General features: G+C 46.5%; 1 protein-coding gene and 1 long non-coding RNA gene across 2 annotated transcripts; one reads left to right on the top strand and one right to left on the bottom strand.

Moving 5' to 3' along the window:
• Positions 1–1,787: 1,787 nt before the first annotated feature.
• LOC125960576 (uncharacterized) lies at positions 1,788–7,197 on the bottom strand. Its single transcript, XR_007470382.1, has 3 exons — positions 6,848–7,197; positions 2,722–2,846; positions 1,788–2,344 (listed from the first exon to the last, which is right to left on the bottom strand). It is a non-coding gene; the product is annotated as an uncharacterized LOC125960576 (long non-coding RNA).
• Positions 6,431–22,469, top strand: GSG1 (germ cell associated 1). The gene is given in 10 exon segments (XM_049695077.1): positions 6,431–6,641; positions 16,244–16,562; positions 18,069–18,239; positions 18,933–19,085; positions 19,968–20,079; positions 22,031–22,145; positions 22,147–22,173; positions 22,175–22,208; positions 22,211–22,294; positions 22,297–22,469. Coding segments are annotated over 10 exon segments (1,170 nt in total). The 5' UTR covers positions 6,431–6,593; the 3' UTR covers positions 22,404–22,469.
• The last annotated feature ends 363 nt before the right edge of the window (positions 22,470–22,832 follow it).

Here is a 22,832-nt window from a genome sequence, read left to right as displayed (position 1 = left end):
TTTCTTTTTAAATTCTGAATTAGATCCTTTCTCAGTCAAATAATGATTTAAGAAAGAAAAAGACAAGAGGTAGGATTATTCATATAGTCAATTTGGATCACCTTGTGCCTGTGATATCTGGATGGATCAGAGAGAGATGGCAAGGTTGGGAACACCTACCTTTCCGTATTAGAGGAAGGAAAGGCTTGCATGATGAGGTTGTATTTCGCAGACCTTTGCTCCTTTACTCAGTATCCCTACATATTCTATTTTTCTATGTTGTAAATTAAAAGCAATAAGGCTCAGGGAGGACACACCTTCCTGAAAGAATATGTAATGGGCTGGAGGGTGAGGACAGAAGTTGAAGAAAGTTCAGTTTCTACCACTGTGTTAGTTTCCTAAGACTCCTCTAACAAATTAACACAAAACTTGAGAGCTTAAAACAGCAGAAATTTACTTTCCCAGATTTCTGGAGGCCACGAGTCTGAAGGTTGTTTCACTAGGCCAAAATCAGGATGTCAGGGGCCCACGCTCCTTTCGGAGCCTCAGGGGAGAATCCTCCCCTGCCTCTTCCAACTCCTGGTGTGACTGCCAGCATTCCTTGGCTTGTGGGACATCACTCCAGTCTCTGCATCCATGGTCACGTTGTCTCCTCTTCTCTTTGTGTCTAATCTCCCTCTAACTCCCTCTTATAAGGATACATGTGATTGCATGTAGGGCCCCCCCCATGATCCAAGGTCATCTCCCTATCTCAAGGTCCTTAACTTCATCATACCTGAAAAGTCCTTTTTCAGCATATTAGGTAACATTCACAGGTTCCAGAGATTAGGATATCTAATATCCTCTTTTGTGGGGAGGAGTGCATTTTGAGGCTATCACAACCACTTTATCTGCTCAACACTGCCCCCAGCACTGTTTACACCACTTTCGCCAGATCTTGGAGCTGCTGCTGACTAGAGTACTCTCCTTGATCTGAAGAGGTTTTTCTCCAGACCACCACACAAAAGTCTCAGATACTACGACAAGCTGGGTTCATTCAATCCATTTCAAGTCTGCAAATGATAACTGAGCAAGTACACCGTGGGTATTTCAGAGGTGAGTAAGGTTTGTTCTTTGCCCCTAGGAATGAACCAGATGAACTAGAAGGAACTGCGGTTCCACTTTCCTTTATGAACAATAACACAATTAACGCGAGATGGATAAGAACGAAGACCAGGAGCCACACGGGGACAAAAGTCCTGGTCCCGAAAGGATTTAATGCCAGCTCTGGATGTGTTCACAACTATTCTGTAAGCATAGCTGAGAACTGTTTAGGAGTCTCTAGACACTTTTAGTATTTTTTGGAGGGGTGAGGGCAGGGGACAGAAGTAATTTAAAATTCATGGGAAAATTGCAGTACAAATAATACAAAGAACTGTTATCCTTCCCCCAATTTATCTATTGTTACAACTTTACCTCATTTGCTGTATCATTTGTGCCCTCTCCCATTCTCTCTCTCACAGATAGATAAATTTTTCTGAACCTTCTGATAATAAATTGCTCACATCAGGGCCCGTTGCTCCTAAACACTTTATTGTTTATTTAGTAAGAATAGGGATATTTTCTCACACAATCATAATGCAATTATCAACTTTAGTAAACAGTTAGCACTAATACAATACTTTTATTTAGTCAGTTGGTATAAATTGACTCAATAAAATCCTTTATCTTTAGTTTTTTGCCTCCCTCAGTACAGAATCCAGCCTAGGATCAGGTATTTCATTTAGTTGTCATGTGTCTTTTTTTTTTTTTAAACATCTTTATTAGAGTATAACTGCTTTACAATGGTGTGTTAGTTTCTGCTTTATGACAAAGTGAATCAGCTATACATATACATATATCCCCATATCTCCTCCCTCTTGCATCTCCCTCCCACCCTCCCTATCCCACCCCTCCAGGCGGTCACAAAGCACCGAGCTGATCGCCCTGTGCTATGCGGCTGCTTCCCACTAGCTATCTATTTTACATTTGGTAGTGTATATATGTCCATGCCACTCTCTCACTTCATCCCAGCTTACCCTTCCCCCTCCCAGTGTCCTCAAGTCCATTCTCTACGTCTGCGTCTTTATTCCTGTCCTGCCCCTAGGTTCTTCATTACCCTTTTTTTTTTCTTAGATTCCATATATATGTGTCAGCATATGGTATTTGTCTTTCTCTTTCTGACTTACTTCACTCTCTATGACAGACTCTAGGTCCATCCACCTCACTACAAATAATTCGATTTCATTTCTTTTTATGGCTGAGTAATGTTCCACTGTATATCTGTGCCACATCTTCTTTATCTATTCATCTGTCGATAGACACTTAGGCTGCTTCCATGTCCTGGCTATTGTAAATACAGCTGCAATGTCATGTGTCTTTAATTCCTTTAATCTGAAATATTTCCCTAGCTTTTCTTTGATTTTTGTGACATTGACATTTTTAAGGAACACAGTCCAACTTTTTAAAATAGAATGTTATATATTTATTTGTTTATCTATCTGCCTACATATTTATTAGTAGGGACTTATTAATTCCTACTTTTTTCAATGGCTTATTATTCAATGCTATACTTAATTATTTTGGTGCTCAAACTGTACCAGATTTAACCAGTAGAAATCCCTTCAAGGTGGTTCCTGTGTCCTTGTGAATGCCCCTCATCATTTTTTTTTCATGCATTTCTTTACTTTCTGGCCAAATGTTCCAAGCTCATCATGTACCTACCTTGTCCTAGCTCCGGAACTGGCCATTTCTTTGAGGAGCTCTTGGAATTAGAGGCCAAGATTTGAGTTGTAGGTGCTCATTGCTACTGGGGTGTCTCTGCTTCTAGGCCCTTTCAGTAGACAAAGCTAGAAAAAATATACATGTATTTATATATATACATAAAAACATAATACCATATACATATTATATATACATGCACAATACATATACATGTATACATATTTATGTGCACATGTGTATATGTATACATACATATGCATGTGTGTGTATGTATGTATACATGAAATCATGAGTTCACATTGATGCCTCTAGTTCCGATCCAGCCCCACAGGGTTCCTTCTTGCCTTCCCCATTCCACATTTTGATATCCATTTCCCATATGGGACTTCTCACTCCCAATAGCATTAACACATTTCTTCGTTTGCCCAATGCCACAGTACATTTAAAATAGTTTCCAAATTTCTTGACACCTCTTACCACAAGATGAATAAGACTATATACTAAGAAGAGTTCGGGAGTTGGTTACAATTCTCCTCCACTCAACCTCAGCCCAGACAGAAGATAAACAGTCAAACAACGTGTTCATGAGTTACTTCGATTTGTTCTCTCTTTTGTGTGGTTGAAATACAATTGGATTCATTCGTTTCAGTTTGTTTTGTTTTAGGCTTTTCTTTCCCTTCCCATCTTGTTTTAATTTTATTTTTGAATATGCAGAAGATTAACATGCTTCCAAAAGTCAAACTATACAAAAAGTATTATTCACGTAGAAGTGTCACTCCCTCCTGAATCACTTCCATCCCCTCCCTCTGGTAAGTAATCAAGTTTATTGCTTTCTGATTTATCTTTCCTGTGTTTCTTTTGGTAACAATAAGATATATGTATGTTTCATTTCCGTTCCCTTTTTACACAAAAGATGGCATACTATATATCCTCTTCTGTACTTTCCATTTTTTCAGCTAGTATTTCCTGGAAATCATTTGATACTAGTTCAGAGAAAACTCCCTTACTTTGTTTTTTGGGTTTTCTTCATACAGCTGCACAGTACTCCACTGCATGTATATACCATATTTTATTCAACCCATCTCCTATGCTTGGAGATATAGGTAGTTTCCAATATTTTACAATGACAAAAAATGCTGCAGTGAATAACTTTGTGCATATATATTTTCATACCGTGGGAGATGCACCTTCAGGGTAAATTCCTAGAAGTTGGATTTCTGTGGTCAAGGGATAAAGCACATGCAATTTTGTTAAATACTGTCAAATTCTCCTCCACAGGGGTGGTACCATCTTGGATTCCTGCCAGCCATGAATGAAAGGACCTGTTTCTTCACAGCCTCATCAACAGAGTATATTGTCAAGCTTTATAGTTTTGCCAATCTGACAGAGAAGAAATGATTTCTTTATAGTTTTAATTTGCATGGCTCTTAAATGAAGTTGAACATCTTTTCATATGTTTAGAACCATTTATATTTCTCTTTTTGTGAACCATCTATTTCTGAATTTTGCGCTTTTCTATAGGAATTTTGGCCCTTTTCCCCCCTTAATTTTTAAAATTACTCTCTATATTAGGGATATTAGTCTTTTATCTGTCATACGTGTTACAAATATTTTCTCCCAGTTTGTTTCATTTGTTTGGTTTTTTAGTGTAGTCAAACTTATCAATCTTTTCTTATCTAGTATCTGGATTTTCAGATCATTAGGAAGCCTTTATTTACACCCAAGTTGTGGAGGAATTCACCCATGCTTTCTTCTGGTACTTGTATAATTTCAGTTTTGCATTCAGATCTCTAGTTCATTTCGAGTTTGTTCTTATATAGGGTATAAAAATGAATCCAATTTATATTTTTCTAAATGGCTATCAGTTTGTGCCAGCACCATTTGTTAAAAGATCATCTTTGCCCCAGTGATTATAGATATCACCCTTGTCAGATACTGGATGTCTACTTGTAGCTGTGTTTATTTCTGGACTTTCTCTTCTATTCCACTGGTCTGTTTGTCTAGCCATGCACCGGTAAATACAATATTGTTTTAGTTACAGAGGCTTAGCATCCTTTAATATGTTAGGGCTAATGCCCCCTCAGAGCTCCTTCTTTCCAGTGTTTTCCTAGCTAGTCTTGGGCATTTGTTTTTTCACAGGAACTTTAATATCAATCTCTCTCTTTTTAAATGCTCATTGGTATTCATACTAGGGTTCCATTACATTTATAAATTAACTTAGGGAGAACTGACATCTTGATCAAATTGAGACATCCTGAGAACGAGGCATGTTATTCCTTTTGTTCAAGTTATTGGTACTTTGAGATCTGATGTTCTCTCTTGGACATTTACTTAGGTATCTTAGCTCATTAAATCAAATAATATTTATTGAGCAGCTATTACGCCCTTAACGCTATATTAAGCACAATAAAAGTAAAGAAGTAGGTCTGTCCTCCAGCAGTTTAGAATCTCATGAGAGAGACAGGCTAACACACCTAACGCATAGCAAGCAGCTCAAAAGCCCATGGAAAGAAGCTCCCCACAGTGTGCAGCTGGACCATCCACGCTATGCAAGCTCAAAGGAAAGGGAGAGAAATGAGGGCTAGAATAACAAGGCAAGACTTTTGGCTGAATTGAGGCTGGAATCGTGTACCCTGAAGGTCGTGTAGGATTTACGTGGGGTGACAAGGAAGAAAAAGGAGTCCCAGTGAGGAGCACCCAAGTAAAAGCTCAGAGGTGGACTGAGCATGACATTTCACAGGGCAGAAAGTCCCCAGCCAGACCCTTGGCTGGAAAACCCTCTTCAAGCCTCAGAGTTACGTCTCAGTGTTAACAGCCCCCAAATCCTCATTATGTACTTATTAAAATAGTATTAGTGAACATCTACTAGTTTCCAGATACTAGTCCTTTAGAGTGCTAATTTCTGTACATCACTATCTTTTCTGGGAATGGTCTGGAGCTGAGCTGTCCAGTAGCCCAGTTTAGCCACATGCAGATACGCAGTCCTCAGAGTCCTCGGCGGAGTGCAACTGAGGCACTGGATTTCTAATTTTATTTCATTTTAATTTAAATTTTAAAAATGGAAGCAGGATTGCCCTGGCGGTCCAGTGGTTAAGACTCCGAGCTTCCAGTGCAGGGGGGATGGGTTCAATCCTTGGTCGGGGAACTAAATCTTGCATGCCGCAAGGTGCGGCCAAAAATAGTGAATAAATAAATATAAATAAATAAATAAAAATGGAAACAGTGTAAATTATTTTTCCATTGAACCCAACTTTATCGTTTGGGGGAGGACTGCATTTGACTTTGACGACAGCACTGTATAAGATATCATTGTTGTATTGCAGGGTGTGTGTCCATTTTACTTTTTTTAATGTGGCTACTAGAAAATTATTAGTTATGTCATATCTCATTTCTCTTTGTCAGCACTGGTCTAGGGTCTTACAGCCCCATGTGGTCTGGTCACTTTCACGTGGGAACCATCCCCAACCTTCAGAATCTGATCGTTTACTAAGATGCCCAGGTGATTCTTATGCATAGTAATCAAAGCACTGATCCAGATGACAGAGAAGACACCCAGGCCTCTGATAGGTAACCCCAGAGTGGCCCCAGTCCTTCTGAGAGTGGGGGGATGAGGCAGAGGGAGCAGCAGGGAGACCCCTGCTGCCGCTGTGATGTCACAGAGGCAGCCTCCTGTGTCAGCCAGCCCCACCTACATGGGTGTCCTGGCCGCAGGATATCCTCTTCATCATCTCCAGCCCACCTCACACCACCTGACCCCTCTGCTGGCAAGAGGGGCCTTGATTCATCTTCAACTCCATACTCATCCCATGCAACCGATTAAAACAGAGCAGAAGAAACACTGAAACCCCTTTGCCTCAGAACTTCAAAAGTGAATGAGCAATTCCTCTCAGCTGACTCAAAATGTTTGTCTCACCCGGAAGGTAGGTACCTCGAATTCTGAAATCTCAGGACTATCTCATGTATAGTACTCTTAATGTTGGATTGGTAATATTGGTAATTATACAAATTCATCAATTTATTTCACACGCTCAGGGTAAGGAGCTTGAGAACACATGGTAGGATTATCCGAAATGCAGTAAAAATATGTTACTCAAGCCCAGTTTTTATCGATAAACCTGGTGATTACCTTGGCCTCTTGTTTTCTCATCATCTTCCATTAAAACTTCCATTTCTTCCTCCTTTGACTCTTATCATACTTTCCCTCTCTGCTCCCAGGGCAGCTTGTGTCTTCTAGCTCTTCTTTTTTCCTCTCCATCTGTATGATTCCTGTTACAAAATCTGGTCCCCAGTAGAAGGCCCAACGACCATGGCAGCGATAAAGATGTGTATCACTCTAGTGAACAGAAAGAGATGATGAGGCACCCATGGTCCCACTGAAAGCCAGCTCTGATTGGAAATCTGCTGGAACTAAGGAGGACAGCATGACCTCAGGTTCTTTCTGGTCTCAAAGAATCTGCAGAGATGCTTCCAGACCCAGAAAGACACTCACAGCCAGCGAAGATGTCTTGGCTTGTTTAGGGTAGAATCCACATCTGGAAGGGACTTGCCTCCCATTTTGAGAAAGTTGGGAACTACCAAATTGCAGCTCTCAGGGTTACTAAAAAAAAAAAGGCAACGTTCATTCTCCTATATCCTGCCTTTCTCAGGAAAGAAAAATGAAGCTTACAATTAGCCAGAGAAATAAAACACACAGAGCAATGGGGTGTGCTGTTCATGGTCTGGAATTTAGGGATCTCAGAAGAAAGGATAGGACTGGTTCTAGGAAAAAGACCCTTCTGGGGCCGCGGAGAAGAGCTCATGGTGGGCTCAGCCCGCTTGCCTGGTTCAGAAGCTCCCTAAGTGAACAGATCACAAATAAGAGAACCCTCAGAAGTGGATAGGCATAGGACAGGAAAGCCAGCCACAGGGAAAAAACATTTTGTTGTTTTATGAGGAGACATACAGAGGAAATATGGGAGAGTCTGTTTATCGGTATAAATCCGCGAAGTTTACGCAACCCAGGTGACTGGGCCTCCCCTTTGCTGCGGGGCGGCCAGGCCATGGCTCAGGACGTTTCCAGTATTTACGAGCCGTGTGGCCTTGAGCGAGTCAGACTCTGGGAATCTGACTCGCGTCTAGAACGGAGCGGCCGCCTCTCCTTCGGGCTGGTTGTGAGGATTAAACGTCTGTGGAGGGACCGGTAAGCCGTCCAGGACACGGACGGGGTCCTTCCTCTTCCTTTCCACATTCACTCTACCGCTTTTGATCTTCACAGCAGAACCGTGAAGGTCAAACTCTTTCTAATTCGCCTCTGAGAAAACAGTCGCTCGGGGAGATTAGAGAACTTGGCCAAAATCCTTAGCCCCGTCCTGGGGTCGTGGGTGGAGCAGTGACTAGAACTCTGATCTGCTGAGGGTTCGTGGCCCCGAAGTTCAGCCTCTTGGACCCACGAAATGAGGCAAAGGCACGGCCTTCCTGCAGAACTGCAGCCGGGAGAGTAAGTTCAGGGGGAGGGCAGGGGGCGGGGAAAGCCTTGACTCTGGATTCCACGGCACCCGGCTCCTCCCGACCCTCGGCCCACCAGCCTGTGCTCGGAATTCAGGGGATGGGCAAGGTCTCCGCACTCCCTCCGCCCGCCCCGCCTGGGAGGGTCCCCGGTTCGCCGCTCCCGTCCCCGCAGGAAGATGGAGAGCCCGAAGGGCCCTGGCGGGGCGCCCCACCCTCTCGGGACCTTCCGGGGCTCGGCCGCTGGGCGGAGCCTAGCCAAACAATTCAAAGCACGCTCCCGCGCGTCGCCATGGCAACGCGCGCCCGCTGCTAGGCGACCGGGAGGCGTAGTAAACCTTGGGCCGGGGTGTTACTCCGGGAGGGAGGGGGCTGCGGGGTGGCGGCGGGGACTAGCCTACGCTCGGGCCTCGCGGCTGCCAGGGGGAGAAAGAGAGGGCAGGAGAGAAAGGGACGAGGGAGGCGCACGCGGGATGGAAACGGGGCAGCGCAGCGCTGCCAGCCCGGGGCCGCGCCCTAAGCACCCCTCGAGAGGCCTCTCGCGTTAGACCCCCGCCCCACCCGTCGGTCCCCGAGACCCACCCCACCACCACCACCCTCTCACCCCCGCCCCAAGCAGGCCACGAGGGCTCTGTCACCCCAGCGTGAGCGATTGCCCCACAGGATGTGCAGATGGGCTGCCCCCCTGATTCACTCCAGCTGCTTGCGGCATGGAAGAACGGCGGCTTCCTCTCCTGGAAATGACTGCATTAGCAAAAGCCCTCAAACAATTCCATTAAAAAGCGGAAAGGGAAAAGGCACAGAGAGGAGAGGCCCCCAGATGCTTTTCTTTGGGCCTTCCCACTGCACATAAGTAGGTGTTCCCAAAACTCCTGGACCCATGTTAGGAGTCGTTTTTTATTCTGGGAGCCCCTAGGGTCATGTGGACATAAAGCATGGTTACATGAGAATTAACCTGACGCTAGGAAACCCCAGAGCTCAGTGTCCTAGAGTGCTGTTAGTATTTTGGATAATCGGCATGGGCATTTTAGTGGCATCAGTCTTCCCTTTAGGGCTGGGAGGCAGATATCAAAAATGTCCTGTGTGAACCGTCTTTATCTTCGTTAATAAGTGAGTCACATGTCAGGCATTGAAGTAAAAATTGGAATTTAGAGCTTCGAAAGCTCAGACGGCTCAAGATATGTCAGCCGAAAGGGCTCCAATCAGTGGGGGATCACCGAGCTTGGGAAAGGACATAACATTTCCAATCTGTCACTGGCTTGTGAGCAATCTGATTGTACCCTGGTGTCTGTGAACTGAAGATAATGCTGGTTCATGAGATCATTGCTGTTTTCTGGGCTTGGCTGGTCAAACAGCAGGAGTGTTTCCACAGGTGGGAGGAAATGTATTGGCAGAGGGTCTGTGTGATGAAACGCTGGGTGCATCTGTATAGAAAGGCATAGGGTGTTTCTGTGGACCTGTGGACACTGCTCTTCTGTATGTGAAGCAGGAGGATTCGTGTTTCCTCTACAATAGAAGGCTGTTTGGACACTTTTCTTCATTATCTTATCTTCACCCATCGTCTTCCTAATTGTATTCTAATTGTATTCATGAGCCTGGTTTCCATTTCACACTTCATTCATTCATTCCATTCATTTGTGGCTGTTAGGGCTAGGCTCTGAGGATCAACAATGAGTAAAGCATAGTTGCTACTGTATCTAGAAACTTAGCCAAGTGGGCAGAACAGCCAAGTAAACCATATGATGAGTTACATGAGGGAGGCACACGGTAGAACACGCGCAGGAGCAGAGAATAGGGTGGTGTAGGTCAGAGCCAGTGACAACCGAGAAACATTTACTTACTCTCCATTCCAGCCTTTTGTCTACTGAGTAACAGAAAGGAGTTAGTTAACAGAAACTGGGTCAGAAATCTGACACCTGGGAGAAGGACAGAGATACTACTATCTGTCCCAAACAAAACTCTCTTGGGACAAAATGCCAGAATGGATATATTAAAAAAAAAAAAATGGGGATCCTGTAGCCCCAGGCTTGGACCTGAGGGAAGCGGTATGCTATACAATCTTCCACTGCTCAGCATCTCAGCATTCTTACGCATTGTTTTAGTCACTTCTAGTCTTCAGCATAGTCACAAAGGAAACTGAATTCCTGTTTATAAAGTAAATGTGGGTGTCCCAAGACCAGTTTCTCTTCATTCATACCTAGTAAATGTGGTTTTCCACAGTGCCGGGCGTGGTAACTTAAGACCTTAGCAAGACTAGGTTAGTCCCAGCCCTTGGCTTTGCGATGTCATAAATGTTCAGTTGCACATACATCCCTGTGAGGTCAATCCTGAGATGGTAAAAGTCCAGCACACAAAAGTTCAATATTGTTGTGGTTTTTTTGTTTTTTTGTTTTTTTGGTTTTTTTGTGGTACGCGGGCCTCTCACTGCTGTGGCCTCTCCCGTTGCGGAGCACAGGCTCTGGACGCGCAGGCTCCGGACACACAGGCTCATCGGCCATGGCTCACGGGCCCAGCCGCTCCGCGGCATGTGGGATCTTCCTGGACCGGGTCACGAACCCGCGTCCCCTGCATCAGCAGGCGGACTCCCAACCACTGCGCCACCAGGGAAGCCCTTCAATATTGTTTTGAGATGTGGAATCTTCTCGTCTGTCTTGAATTCTGAGCCTAACCAAATTATATTTATGTGACATTGACTAGTGATTACTTTTTCTGTCCTAAGAGAAGAAAGAGAAGAAAAAAAATATATTAACATGCCCAAATTACAATGAAAGGAAGTGAGTAGGATGCTGGGCTCTGATTTTTGTGGCCAGGCAGAGAAACTCATGTTTTGTCAAAAAGAGGAAACTAGACCTCGTGGCCCAGGGTCCTTGGGGAGGGAAGGGGGGTGCTCTCAGCACTGAGCACAGCTAGGAGGCAGCCAGCCAAGCACACACACTAAACGCACAGCCTCCTAAGGGGTAGATTCAGGCTTTGGGAAGGGCTAAAATAATAAAATTCGAGAGGCCCTCTTTAAGAAAAAGAACACAAAATGACAAGTACAAATTAGGTAACAGCATCTTGGAAGGGGCCTGAGTAAGTGGGGGACCACGAAGCTGAAGTTTCATCAGCTACGCTCTCGAAATCCACCTCTAGACCTCCTCATGTGACCCACCTGAGACTCTGCCACTCCCATCCCCTTTTCCCTGGAGAAGGCACACTTCGGGCTATTAAGACACAGAGGGCACGGTTTATGAGCAGAGGCAATAAAAACCCAAAGACAGAGCACTGTGCCAAACGGTGACTCAAGCGGGATATGAGAAGTGTCTCCAAGTATTTGAAGGGTGGAAGCAGAGCGAAGGGAAAAGAATTGCTCACTGTTCTGGGGTGGAAAGGGAATGAGGATACGATTAAGTAGAGAAAAATGTGTGCAAAACTCATCAGGAAACATTGGCTAACTGTGTTTTCTGTTACTGCGGAGCTGTATTTCCCATGGGAAGTATATGAGGACCTATTGAGTTACTGAAAACTAAAACTGGCCACCAAAAAAATGTGCCACAGCACAGTCTTACAAGATGTCCTCAAGGGAGCAGCTGGATGGCCCCAGAGTTCGTTCTGAGCCCTGAATTCCAGAAGGCTGACGTACGGCTTCTATAGATTCGTGTGTGGGGAGGAGGCCAAGGGAAGAACAAAGAGCAAGAGCCCCAGCCTGCCCAGCGGGCAGCCACCTCCACCCAGCTTTGCCAACTGGGGGGGGGGGCGGGAAGCTGGTGTCCCGAAGAGGGAAAATATGGGGAGACAGCGCCACCCAGCGTTGATATGAAAACTGCAGCCTAGAGACCAACAGCCAATTCAGGGGCAAAAAGTGACCACAGGCATCCCTGCTCCCTTCTGCCAAAGGAGAGGGAGTTCTGTCACCGTGCAGAAACGGCCATTTGGGTGATACAGACATCACGCCTGGACAGAAGTACATGTGTAAAACGTGCTGTTAGGAGTAGAGAACATACCCGGTGACAGTCTCATTTGGCTGGAGTGTGGACCAGTTCAAATGCCCCGAGGGAAGCCTGCCTTTGATTCCCTAAACCAGCTGCACAAACATAGGATGGGAAGACCATGACTTGGTTGGTGGCAAATCTGGATGAGGTGGCAGAAGGGCAGGGCAGGGTAGAGAGGCTTTCATTAAATGTCAACCCAAAGTGAATCAAAGAGGTATGATTTTATGGTACATTAATCCCCTGTCTATATAGTTTTCAGTCTGTTCAGATTTTTACTTGTTTTTTGGTCAGAGGGGCGGCTCCCAAGGTCCTCACATGCAGAAACGGAAACCAGAAGTCCATCCCTGGTTGGGTACCAAAATCCTTCTAAAATTATAGCTTCCTGGGCCTCACCCCAGAACCACGACGGCCGCTCAGGATGGAGCCCAGGAATCTGCATATCTTCCAAAGTTGCAAAGATGTTCTGATGCTCAGTCAGAATTGAGACCTACCGCTCTTGAACAAGCAGCAGCCTTTGAAGACTTTACAATCAAGGCAAACAATCAGAATGGAATCTAGAAAACGTCATGGGAGGGGTAGAGTGTGACAAGGACAAAGAAAAGGGAACTGTTCTTAGGAAGCAACATTTTCAAAGAATGAGTGACTTTTATTAACCTTGATGAGAAGCAGATCACCAGGTAAAAGAGAAGACATACCAAGAAGAAAGAGTATCTTCGTTTTTATTTTTTTAAGTTTTAGAAATCATTTTTTAAAAGATAAAAAATTTTATCCCTTTGCCCAAAGATTGGGAGAGAAATGATAGATAGCTGTAGCATTGCTGACCCTGGGATTTATTTCCCTCCAACCCTCCTCCAACTGCATCCTCACCCCCAACCCTACCTAACACTCTGACGGTCTCAGGTTGTTGTAATAATCCTTACTAATATCGCTAACTGGACGGTGGAGACCGCCCACGACACCAGAAAGCCTTTTCATACCCATGGCTCCATGAGGCCCTGACACTGCAGGTCACAGAGCTTATTAAAGGGATGGAAAGCCCAACACAAGGGAATGGGAGCTTTTGTAGTAACGGTGACTCTGGAATATTTTGTCTGCCATAAAATCAAGACCAGTCCATTCACACTAGTTACCTAGGGAATGGCAGTGAGATGGAAACTCAGTGATCAGGTACTCTTTAAAGAAATTTCCCTCTGCACATGCAGAGGTCCAGGTCCTTGCTTCTTATGCTGAATCCCAGATCCCCACTGGCAAGCTCTCCTGTGTAATCTCCCAGAACAGCTGGGTCATGATTGCACTGGCAATTATTAAATGCCCAAGTCCCCTGCAAGGCAGCATTTAATCATGAGGTACTCCAAAAACTATGAGCTAGAGGGGAGGGGTGTGGGAGGGGGAGGGAGGAGGGTGGAAAGGGAGTTTTCCTTCTTTCAACACTAAACCAAAGGGATTTGGAGCACAGATGGCACCTGCGGTCCTTCTGGACAAACCACAAGATGCTGACCACGGCCAAGGTAACCAGCTTCGCTTTCTTTTGCACCTGATTCTTTTAAGAGATGTACCAGTCTCATCAATTTGCTCTCCGCACTAGCCTAAGTTAAATCTGAGGGCTTTCTGTTAACCTATGTCAGTGGAAGAATTACTGACATTTTCACATCTATGTACTTCCTAGTAGATCTGAGCAGGGAAGCCACACTCTGTCCCTTTTCTAGAGACTAAAGAGTCCCCTTGGCTTGGGGCTCATCAGTACCTGCAAAGACAGAACTTGTCTTCTAGCTGCTACTTCTCCATGATCCCCTTAAGGAAACCATCACCAAATTAGATTGTTCTTCCAATTCAAAAAGTGTCTGGATCCTAGTGAGAAAAGGCATATTTTGGGGGGAGGAATAAAATATGTGATGAAGGGCATGGCACTGTGGGTGTTGAAGATAATTCTTGAAAAGCCTTTTGAATGGATTCTCATTCGATGATCAAGATAATTCTTAAATGAGGCTCCTTGGTGGACACTCCTGGAAACAACCTCTTTGGGCTTCATTCTAAGCTCTTCTTCATCCTCTGTTTCTCAATTCCTTCATTTGGTTGTCAGCTTAGTGCTGCTACAGAGTGGTTGTACTGTGGCGAGGGGTTCATTATTCTTATTTCAGAACAACCTGAAGAGTAACTTACAAATATATATGATCTGAAATGGATTGAGGGTAGAATTAACATCTGATGTGATGTGATAGTAGATAAATCTCCAAGCCGTAGGTGATTGAAAATAAAGTTGTCAAAAATGTAGACTTGCGTAAACCCTTAGTTCTGCCTTTATGCAGGATGACTGATGAAGATGTTTCACCTTGAAGTCTATTTCCTAGTCAGGCAATGGATACAAAAAAAGAAAGAATAACTAACTCATAGTAACAGAACAATGACAAAAACCAATAGGATTTTCATCACTAAAAACAAGAATAAAACGTTCTTTTGCAGGAAGAAGGGGGCCTCATAATGACTCCCATATCTGGCAATATAAGATCACCCCCCTTCCAGATGCCATGGCTTTTGAGTCCTCAGCAGGGTCCCCCAGAAAATTCTTGATGGAGTTAATTTGTTGAGTGCTTAAAAAAAATCATATTAGCAAATTGCTTTTCAGAAGCTGTTTCATCATACGTTTTGCTTACTGGCTTTTTATACACATGAGAATCTGGTATATTTCTTATTGCCATTAAAAAAAAAAAGAAAACCTGCACTTTGTGGTATGCACGGTTTTAGTGCCTGGAAATTCTGAAGAACAAACTGTTATGTTTCTAAGAGAAAGTTCCCTGTTTAATGTAGAAAACGTTAAGCTGGAGACGATGAGAGGAGATGGGCCTGTCTCATTTAGCTATGGTTTTATTTACATCTCTTAAGCTAAGCAGATTTGGGTCTGATTAATCCTGATATGAGCGATCGCCTAGAAAGCTCAAGATGGCTTACTTTAAGAAGTGTCTGTCAGCAACTAAGTACGGGCTTCTTCTCCATTCAGTACGTATTACTATAACAGTACAAACTGCTTCGTAATGCAAACGTCTCAAAATCTGAGACCTGTCAGATTTCTTTCTTTTTCTAAATCAGCTTAGATCTGGCTGCAAGCCACCTCTCCCCAACTTTGAAGTAACTAGTAGTGGACTTTTTCAGCTCACCCTTCTCTTCTCTTAGGCTAAAAATGATGAGGTCAGGGGCTCCAGCCAGAGCTACCCAGGCCACACTCATTCTTTAGCCACGCACTGGGTTACCCCTGGGAGTCAGGCACTGCGGCTGCATCAGGCTGTGGGGCCACCCCTGCACGTTCCTTGTCCCCACCCACCAAGGGCACCCTCCCGTGTCTCCAAGGTCACAGCACTCGGCGTCCAGCCTCCATGGGTACCATGCAGCCACCTGGCATTTGAGATTCTGTCATCTCGGGGGCAGTGGATGGAACCTGGACCCACATCGCCTCCTCTCTGAGAACCCATAGCTTCATCTCCTCTCCAAAGGTTGCAGCATCCCCACATCCCGGTTGGTCCACTGCCCTCTTATCCTCAAGGGCCCAGTGCCTCTATCTGCTCCCCCAGGGAGGATCCACTTTAACCTTCGTTGATAGGATATATGCCCCTTTACTCCTCTCGGAGAAATCTAATGCAGGGAGGAAGACATCCAAAACTTACGTTGTCACAATAACAAATACCTCCACAAGTCAGTGCTGCTACCTTTCAAGGAAGACAAAGCCAAAAATTACCAGCAGGAGCATTTGGAGAGCTCCCAATTCTTTTTCTCAACCAGATATATACTAGCTCAGTGGCTTAGTCTCATATTATCCGATGCTTATTCAGACGATCCCCAATAAGCGTTTTAATATAATAAGGTCCAGCTTAAATAAACATCATCACTACGGTGCCTACTCTGGGCCACTCCTGGAGCCCAAGCTTCCTCACGGCTACTTGGAGAAAACTCCCAGTGGCTCGTCGTGCCCGTCTTGTTGGAGGAAAGTGGCTCGAGCTTAGGGAGCTGCGGGGGAGGGCACTGATCTCCGAGGAGGCTCTGAAATCAGGCTCCGCTCTTGTGTTTGTCTGTTACAGATGGAGCTCCCGAAGGCCTTTTCTGACCTATGGACATGCCTATCTGCCTTCCTCAACATGCTATCACGCAGCCTTTCCACAGCATCCCTGCTCAGCAACTACTGGTTTGTGGGCATACAGAAGGTGCCCGAGCCCCTGTGCGGGAAAGGTCTGCCAGCCGAGTGCTTTGATGTGCCAGTGCGCTTGGATGGGAGCAGCACAAATGTATCATCTCTGGAGGTGGTGCAGTACAGCTGGGAGACTGGGGATGACCGCTCCACCTCCCATGCCTTCGGGAGTGGCATGTGGCTCTCCTATGAGGAAATCGTGCAAGACCCAGGTGGCCCCTCACCCCACCCACCTGATATCTTTTCCCCACCAGGGATCTCATGCAGGCAAAGAATCAGTGGGATTCTTTGTACAGCCCTCACTCACCCCTGCAGGGCCCCACCTCCGCCTCGGGGTCTCCCCACTCTGCATTGGGTCCCTTCCCCATCAGACTCCCTCGTAATAAGGTCCAAAGTCCAACCATCTGACGTTTCACCTCCAGTCTCGCAGGTTTCAAATAGCATTACCCTTAAAGGGTTTCATGCAGACTTTTTTTTTTTTCAATTGGGGTAGAGTGGTTTTACAATGTTGTGTTAGTTTCTACCGTACAGCAAAGTGAAGTAGAGTTCCCTGTGCTCGTGCAGACTTTTAACATTATGAGAATTTCCATCCCAGCGAGCTAGAGTTGCCTAGACAAAATGAGGAGAATATCATAGAAAGAGCGGGGACTCTGCCCAGCTGTGACCTTATAGGAAGAACTTCATTCCTACAGGTCTGGATTTTCTCATTTGTGAGATGCAGGGATCAGAGTAGATCGCCTTTAAATAAGACCCCAAAAGGGTGTTCTCATTCTAAGTGTTACTGCTACAGTTGAAAAGGTAGGGGAGGGCTTCCCTGGTGGCGCAGTGGTTGAGAGTCCGCCTGCCGATGCAGGGGACACGGGTTCGTGCCCCGGTCCGGGAAGATCCCACATGCCCCGGAGCGGCTGGGCCCGTGAGCCATGGCCGCCGAGCCTGCACGTCCGGAGCCTGTGCTCCGCAGCGGGAGAGGCCACAACGGTGAGAGGCCCGTGTACCGCAAAAAAAAAGAAAAGGTAGGGGAACTGAAGCCCAGAGAAAGTAACTAGATTGTGGAAATTGGACCCAGACAGACCCTCCCATGTCTCACGCCGCTGGGCCTCATACTCGCAAAGCAGGCGCTGTGCCAGCCCGTTAGGTAAGGGTCGTCCTCGGGTGGGGAGCAGTGGGGTTGAGGACATCCCCTCCTCCCTGCTCAAAGCATGCAAAGATTCCCCCGGTCGTGAAGCTTTTCTAAAGCCCAGAACTGTGTACAATTTGCAATCTGCTGCTTCTCCCGATTTAGGCTAAGGGGAAGAGGAGATGGGACAGGATTATAATTCGTGTGTATTTACATTTATACTTGAGTTATTATTGTGTCACTTAGCACTGCTCCAACTCCAGTCCCGGAAACAGTTTAGAGCCCTGCAGCCCAGTGGTACAGCAGGAGCAAAAGGTGCTGGTGAACCGATGCTGGGGACATTCCCCGGGGTGACTCAGGGAAGTGTACTCTTCATTATCAGGACTTGAGAGAGAAATTAATCTTGGATGACTCTGGCCTATTTTGTTCATCCATCCATGCATCCTTCCCTGCTTCCAAAGAGACATTTATTGCCTGCCTACCACGTGCGGGGCAGGCCTGTGTAGGACCAAATGGAGCAGTACCTGGGATGGGACTGGGGGAAAGTCTGCATCCCTCGTCCAAGGCAGCACCTCATCACCCTGTACCTTGTCTGTTTCAGGGGAGAGGTGCCGAAGTTTCCTTGAACTCACACCACCAACCGAGAGAGGTGAGAAAGGATTACTGGAATCTGCCACGTTGCAAGACCCATGTCACCCCTCTCTCCGATTTGGAGGGAAGCGGTTGATGGAGAAGGCTTTTGTCCCCCACCTTCCCTTGGGGCTTGGGGCAAGTATGTAGCTTTGATGACAAATTTAGTTGCCATTGAGTTGGGCCTCTGAGTATCTAAACTGTACTGTGATCTCTTGCTTTTCTCTTCTTCTGAGCCCCACGGGGTGACACAAACTCCTGCTAGGCTGACCCTCATTCCTATGCAGGAATGCAAAAAAGGAACAGCAGGGACAAATAAAGTCCACAAATAGAAATCCACCAACAGCTCTAACCTACTCCAGTTGCCAAGTAACCATGTAGAAAGCTTGGGTCTTTCCTCCCCCCCCACCCCGATAATTTTATCGTAACATAGAAAGAAGGGAGTCAAAGAGGGCAAGGGTGGGGGGGGTAGGGATGGGGGGAGGAAGAAGAGAAACAAAATGGATTGCTCCAAGATTAAACTTTAAAACAAAGGAGAAACAAAAATGATAACTAGCAAAGTCATATCCCTGCAAGATTTGGTGAAACTTGGATGATTTCTTCTCAAACCTCCCTAAGAGCCTTTACATGCAGTCAAGTGTACTTGGCTATGTGTTGGGTACTGAGCAGAGGGAGAACAAAGAGCCCCAGGCTAAGGGCTGTCCCAGCTGTTTTCACCTCTGTCTCCTCCTCTGGTGCTATGAGGCTCTGCACTTCTCATGGGCAGCATTTGTTCACCGCCGGTTCAGTTAGTTAACTGTCAGGTGAGAGTTCTTCTTCCTCTGGTTTCTGACAGAGATCCTACGGCTATCACTGGGAGTCCGATTCGCCTCCATCGGACTGGGACTCATCAGCTTCCTCCTCCTACTGATGGACTTGCTATTCACGGGGCACCCCGGCTGTGGCCTCAGGCTGAGCACCTTCACCGCCATCTTCTCCGTCTTGTCAGGTGAGCATCTCCAGAGCTGGAGAGGAGGGGGGGTGTTCTCTGCTGCCTTTGAAGCACTAGCCGGAAGGCTGCAGTCTCTGTCCCAAGGGAAGAAGGAGCCCCAAGGCGGTCTAAAGAATGGAGCCAGGAGATAACAGCACAGGCGTCTTTAATTTTAAATGGAAATAACATGCGAAATGTTATCTTAGATCATTATGTCCTTTGCTAAATGATTTCTCTCTAGGTTCTTTTTATTTGAAAGTTTTCTCATTATGTACAATACAGTTTGGTTTTTTTTTTTGGTTTGTTTGTTTGTTTGTTTGCGGTACGCAGGCCTCTCACTGTTGTGGCCTCTCCCTTTGCGGAGCACAGGCTCCGGATGCGCAGGCTCAGCGGCCATGGCCCACGGGCCCAGCCGCTCCGGGGCATGTGGGATCTTCCCAGACCAGGGCACGAACCCGTGTCCCCTGCATCGGCAGGCGGACTCCCAACCACTGCGCCACCAGGGAAGCCCCTGGTTTACTTTTGAGTCGTGACATCCACGCAGCTTTTCCACACTCTGTTGCATAAAGTGAGAGATGCGTGTAGACGAAGGATAGGGCCCATACTGGGGGTACAGGTGGGAAAGAAGTAAAGGGAGCAGCAGCCTGTGTGCAGCCTCGACTCAGAAATGTTCCCACAGCTTGAAACCAAACATCTGGGGAAGCGATTGCAGATACACCTTCAAGGAGAAGCCCCCACTGCAGAGTAGTCCCCCCGGAGTGTGGTGGCATCGGGGTAATGGAACGCCTCGACACAGGTTGTACCTGATGCCGGATGAGGAGGTTGCTCCCAAATCGTATTCCCCGTACATGGCAATGCCAGCCTGTCTCTAAGGGAACTGCCTTCCTGTTTCCTCTGTAGGCCTTCTGGGGATGGTGGGCCATATGATGTAGTCACAAGTCTTCCAAGCAACGGCCAACTTGGGTCCAGAACACTGGAGGCCCCATGCTTGGAATTACGGCCGGGTCTTTTAGTAGGCGCTCCTCCACCTTTCTCCTCTTCCCTGGTCCACCTCAACTAGATGCTTGCTCTGTGTCCTTCTGCCTTCTCTTCATCCCTCATCCCAGATGTCCATTAGTCACCCAGAGGGCTGGACCAGCAGGCCACGCCCATTCTCCCCCCCACCTTCTGAGGAGGTACAGAGTGGATTCCTCGGGCTTATTTTTTCTGCTGATAAAGCTGTAACAAGTGCTTCTTCACCTGTTATGTAGGACACCCTTGGTAAATGAGACTAATTTTGCATGGCTTACGGAAATGATGCTCTCTGTTTTATATATTTTATGATCCAAGGTATTGGGAGACAGAGAAATGAAGAATTAGCCTTGCAGTCTGGATCGGAGTCCATTCCTGCGAATGGCTCACTCTTCTCCTGTGATGAAGAGTGGCTTCATCCTGCTTCCATTCTTATTCCATCGAACTGTGTTAGAAATGAAACTTCCCCTACCAGTCTCTCTCTAACCCTTAAAGAACTAAGGGCTCAGTTAGTCTAGATTTCTCTTTAAAAGAGGGAAGCAGTGACCATGATGAAACACACACATTCAAGGGAAACACCCCCTTTGTTTGGGTTCCTCACCGTCTCCCTTGAGGAACGCTCTCCATTCACTGCACAGGTGCCGACTTGGACCTACATGGACCGTCTGGGCTGAGTGCTAAGCACTTAACAGTGCTGGAAAGACAGTCCGTGCTGAAGAGGTATATGGAAGCCTGTACATGTCCGTCACAGGAGCTCCTCCCCTTTCCTCATGGTGTAACATGTGCTATTGGATTCAGGGGCCTTTGATCTCTCCATCAGCCACCCGATCAGTTTAGCTCATTTTCCAGACTCATCGTTTCTCACCTTTTATCCATTTTCAAGCCATTCTGGGCATTTCAACTGCAGATCTCAGACTTCAAAACTGCCATCAGAAGCATCCTCAACCTGAGTCTAGTCCATCAGAGGCAGCAGAGAGGAACACGCAGCAGCAGCGCGTAGCCTCTAGGCATCACCTGGCCTCGTGAAATACCCACACACACACAACCTACACCACTGCTGGTGTCCTGGGCTTCCCGTGATCACGGAAGACTTAAGGGTTGGACTTCTGCAGTTTTTAGGAATGTGTTTGATACAGTTCCCTGGTGTCTTTTTCTCTTTGTTGAATCCATCCAGCTTCTCTTCATCTCCAGCATCTCTTCCATCCTTTACAAACTCCCGTAAGCCAAGAACCACATTGTTTCCACAGTAGGCAAATTCCACTAGAGCTGCCTAGGATAATACCTGTAGATGTGGAGTCAGTGTTTCCTGAATGCCTCTCAGAGGCTCAACGTCGTGGACCCTAAGACAGCTAGGTGCAAAACCAAGGAAGATGGAAGAGGTATCTGGCAGGAAGTATGTGTGTCAGGGAAAGGAGGGATGTAGTGTCTCGGGCTGTGTCCACTGTGTCCAGCTGAGCTACAGCTCTATGGAATCTTGGGGATTATACAAGGTTAACTGTAGCTTGGGAAACAACTGTTCAAAAAATTGTATGGCAGGGCGGGAGTGAGTGAGTGAGTGAGTGAGTGAGTGAGTGTGTGTGTGTGTGTGTGTGTGTGTGTGTGTATACACAAACACAAAAAATACGCCACCAGGTATAAAAGAACACAGCACTTACACTAATCAGTGCAGTGTAAATGAATCCGTTAAACTCCTAGCCTGACTTTAACACTATACGAGACATTGTCTTTTACTAGGAAACATTCAGAACCTACCCTAAGACAGACCAAATTCAGTCCTCTTGCCCACAGCTCTTTACCTGCAACGTGGTGGAAGGCAACACCATGAGATCCTTAAATCCCTAAGGCGGCATCGGCCCAGCTGCCTAATAGGAAGGGATCCCGGTATTTTTCTTTCAAACCTGTAAGGAAGTCAGAGTCTTACATTCCAGTTTTTTTTGTATATTTGTCCCTAGCACGGCCTGGGTTTCCTTCACCTGCTGCATGGCGTCAGCTGTCACCACCTTCAACACATACACCCGGCTGGTGCTGGAGTTCAAGTGCAAGCACAGTAAAAGCTTCAGAGGAGCCCCCGAGCTGCCTACTGCATCACCACCTAATGTTTCCTCCAGGAGCTGGCGTGCACAGCCCACCCGAGGGGCCTTTGACCAGCCACCCCCAGTACCACCATCAGCCCGTCCGCTCCGTCTCCGGAGGAGTGGACTTCTCCTCAGAGCTACACACAAGGAATTTCAACATGGGACCAGCTGGGAGCCTCAGGAAGAGGCGGCCGGGTCATCTGTAGAGGAAGAACAGTGTTGGGAGTTATGGATTTGCAGAGCAGGCTGAGCCCTGCCTTAAACGTGTTGCTTTGTCATCAACACGTGCTTAAGCCAAAGTCTGTTTCTTGAGCGTGATTTGCAGAGGTTAAGAACAAGGGTATTTAAAGTCCAAGTCCGGGGGGCATGTGCCCGGTGCCCTCGCTCCCTTTTCTGTCACAGCTTGGTCTCACTCCAATCTCCCACCCCCGCCCCCGTGTCACTCATTCAGAAGTCCCTTCTCGCCTTTCTGATTGTTGGTTATATGCCAGGTTCTGGGAGATAAAAAGAGGAGCAAAATATAGTTCCTGCCCTTTAGAGGCCGACCAACTTGGCCATCTGTCCTGGATTTGGAAGAATGGAGGTGGGTAGTTGGTGGTGCCTCAGCCTTCCGTGGTGCACTTGACTTTTCCTGGAAGCCACACACTGGAAGGCTCTCCTAGGAGCTCTGACCTGTAGA

Source organism: Orcinus orca, chromosome 11 (genome assembly GCF_937001465.1).
Source record: "Orcinus orca chromosome 11, mOrcOrc1.1, whole genome shotgun sequence".
NCBI lineage: Eukaryota > Metazoa > Chordata > Mammalia > Artiodactyla > Delphinidae > Orcinus > Orcinus orca.
The sequence above is the reverse complement of the archived record's forward strand: the minus strand, read 5'-3'. Positions and strand labels throughout refer to the sequence as shown.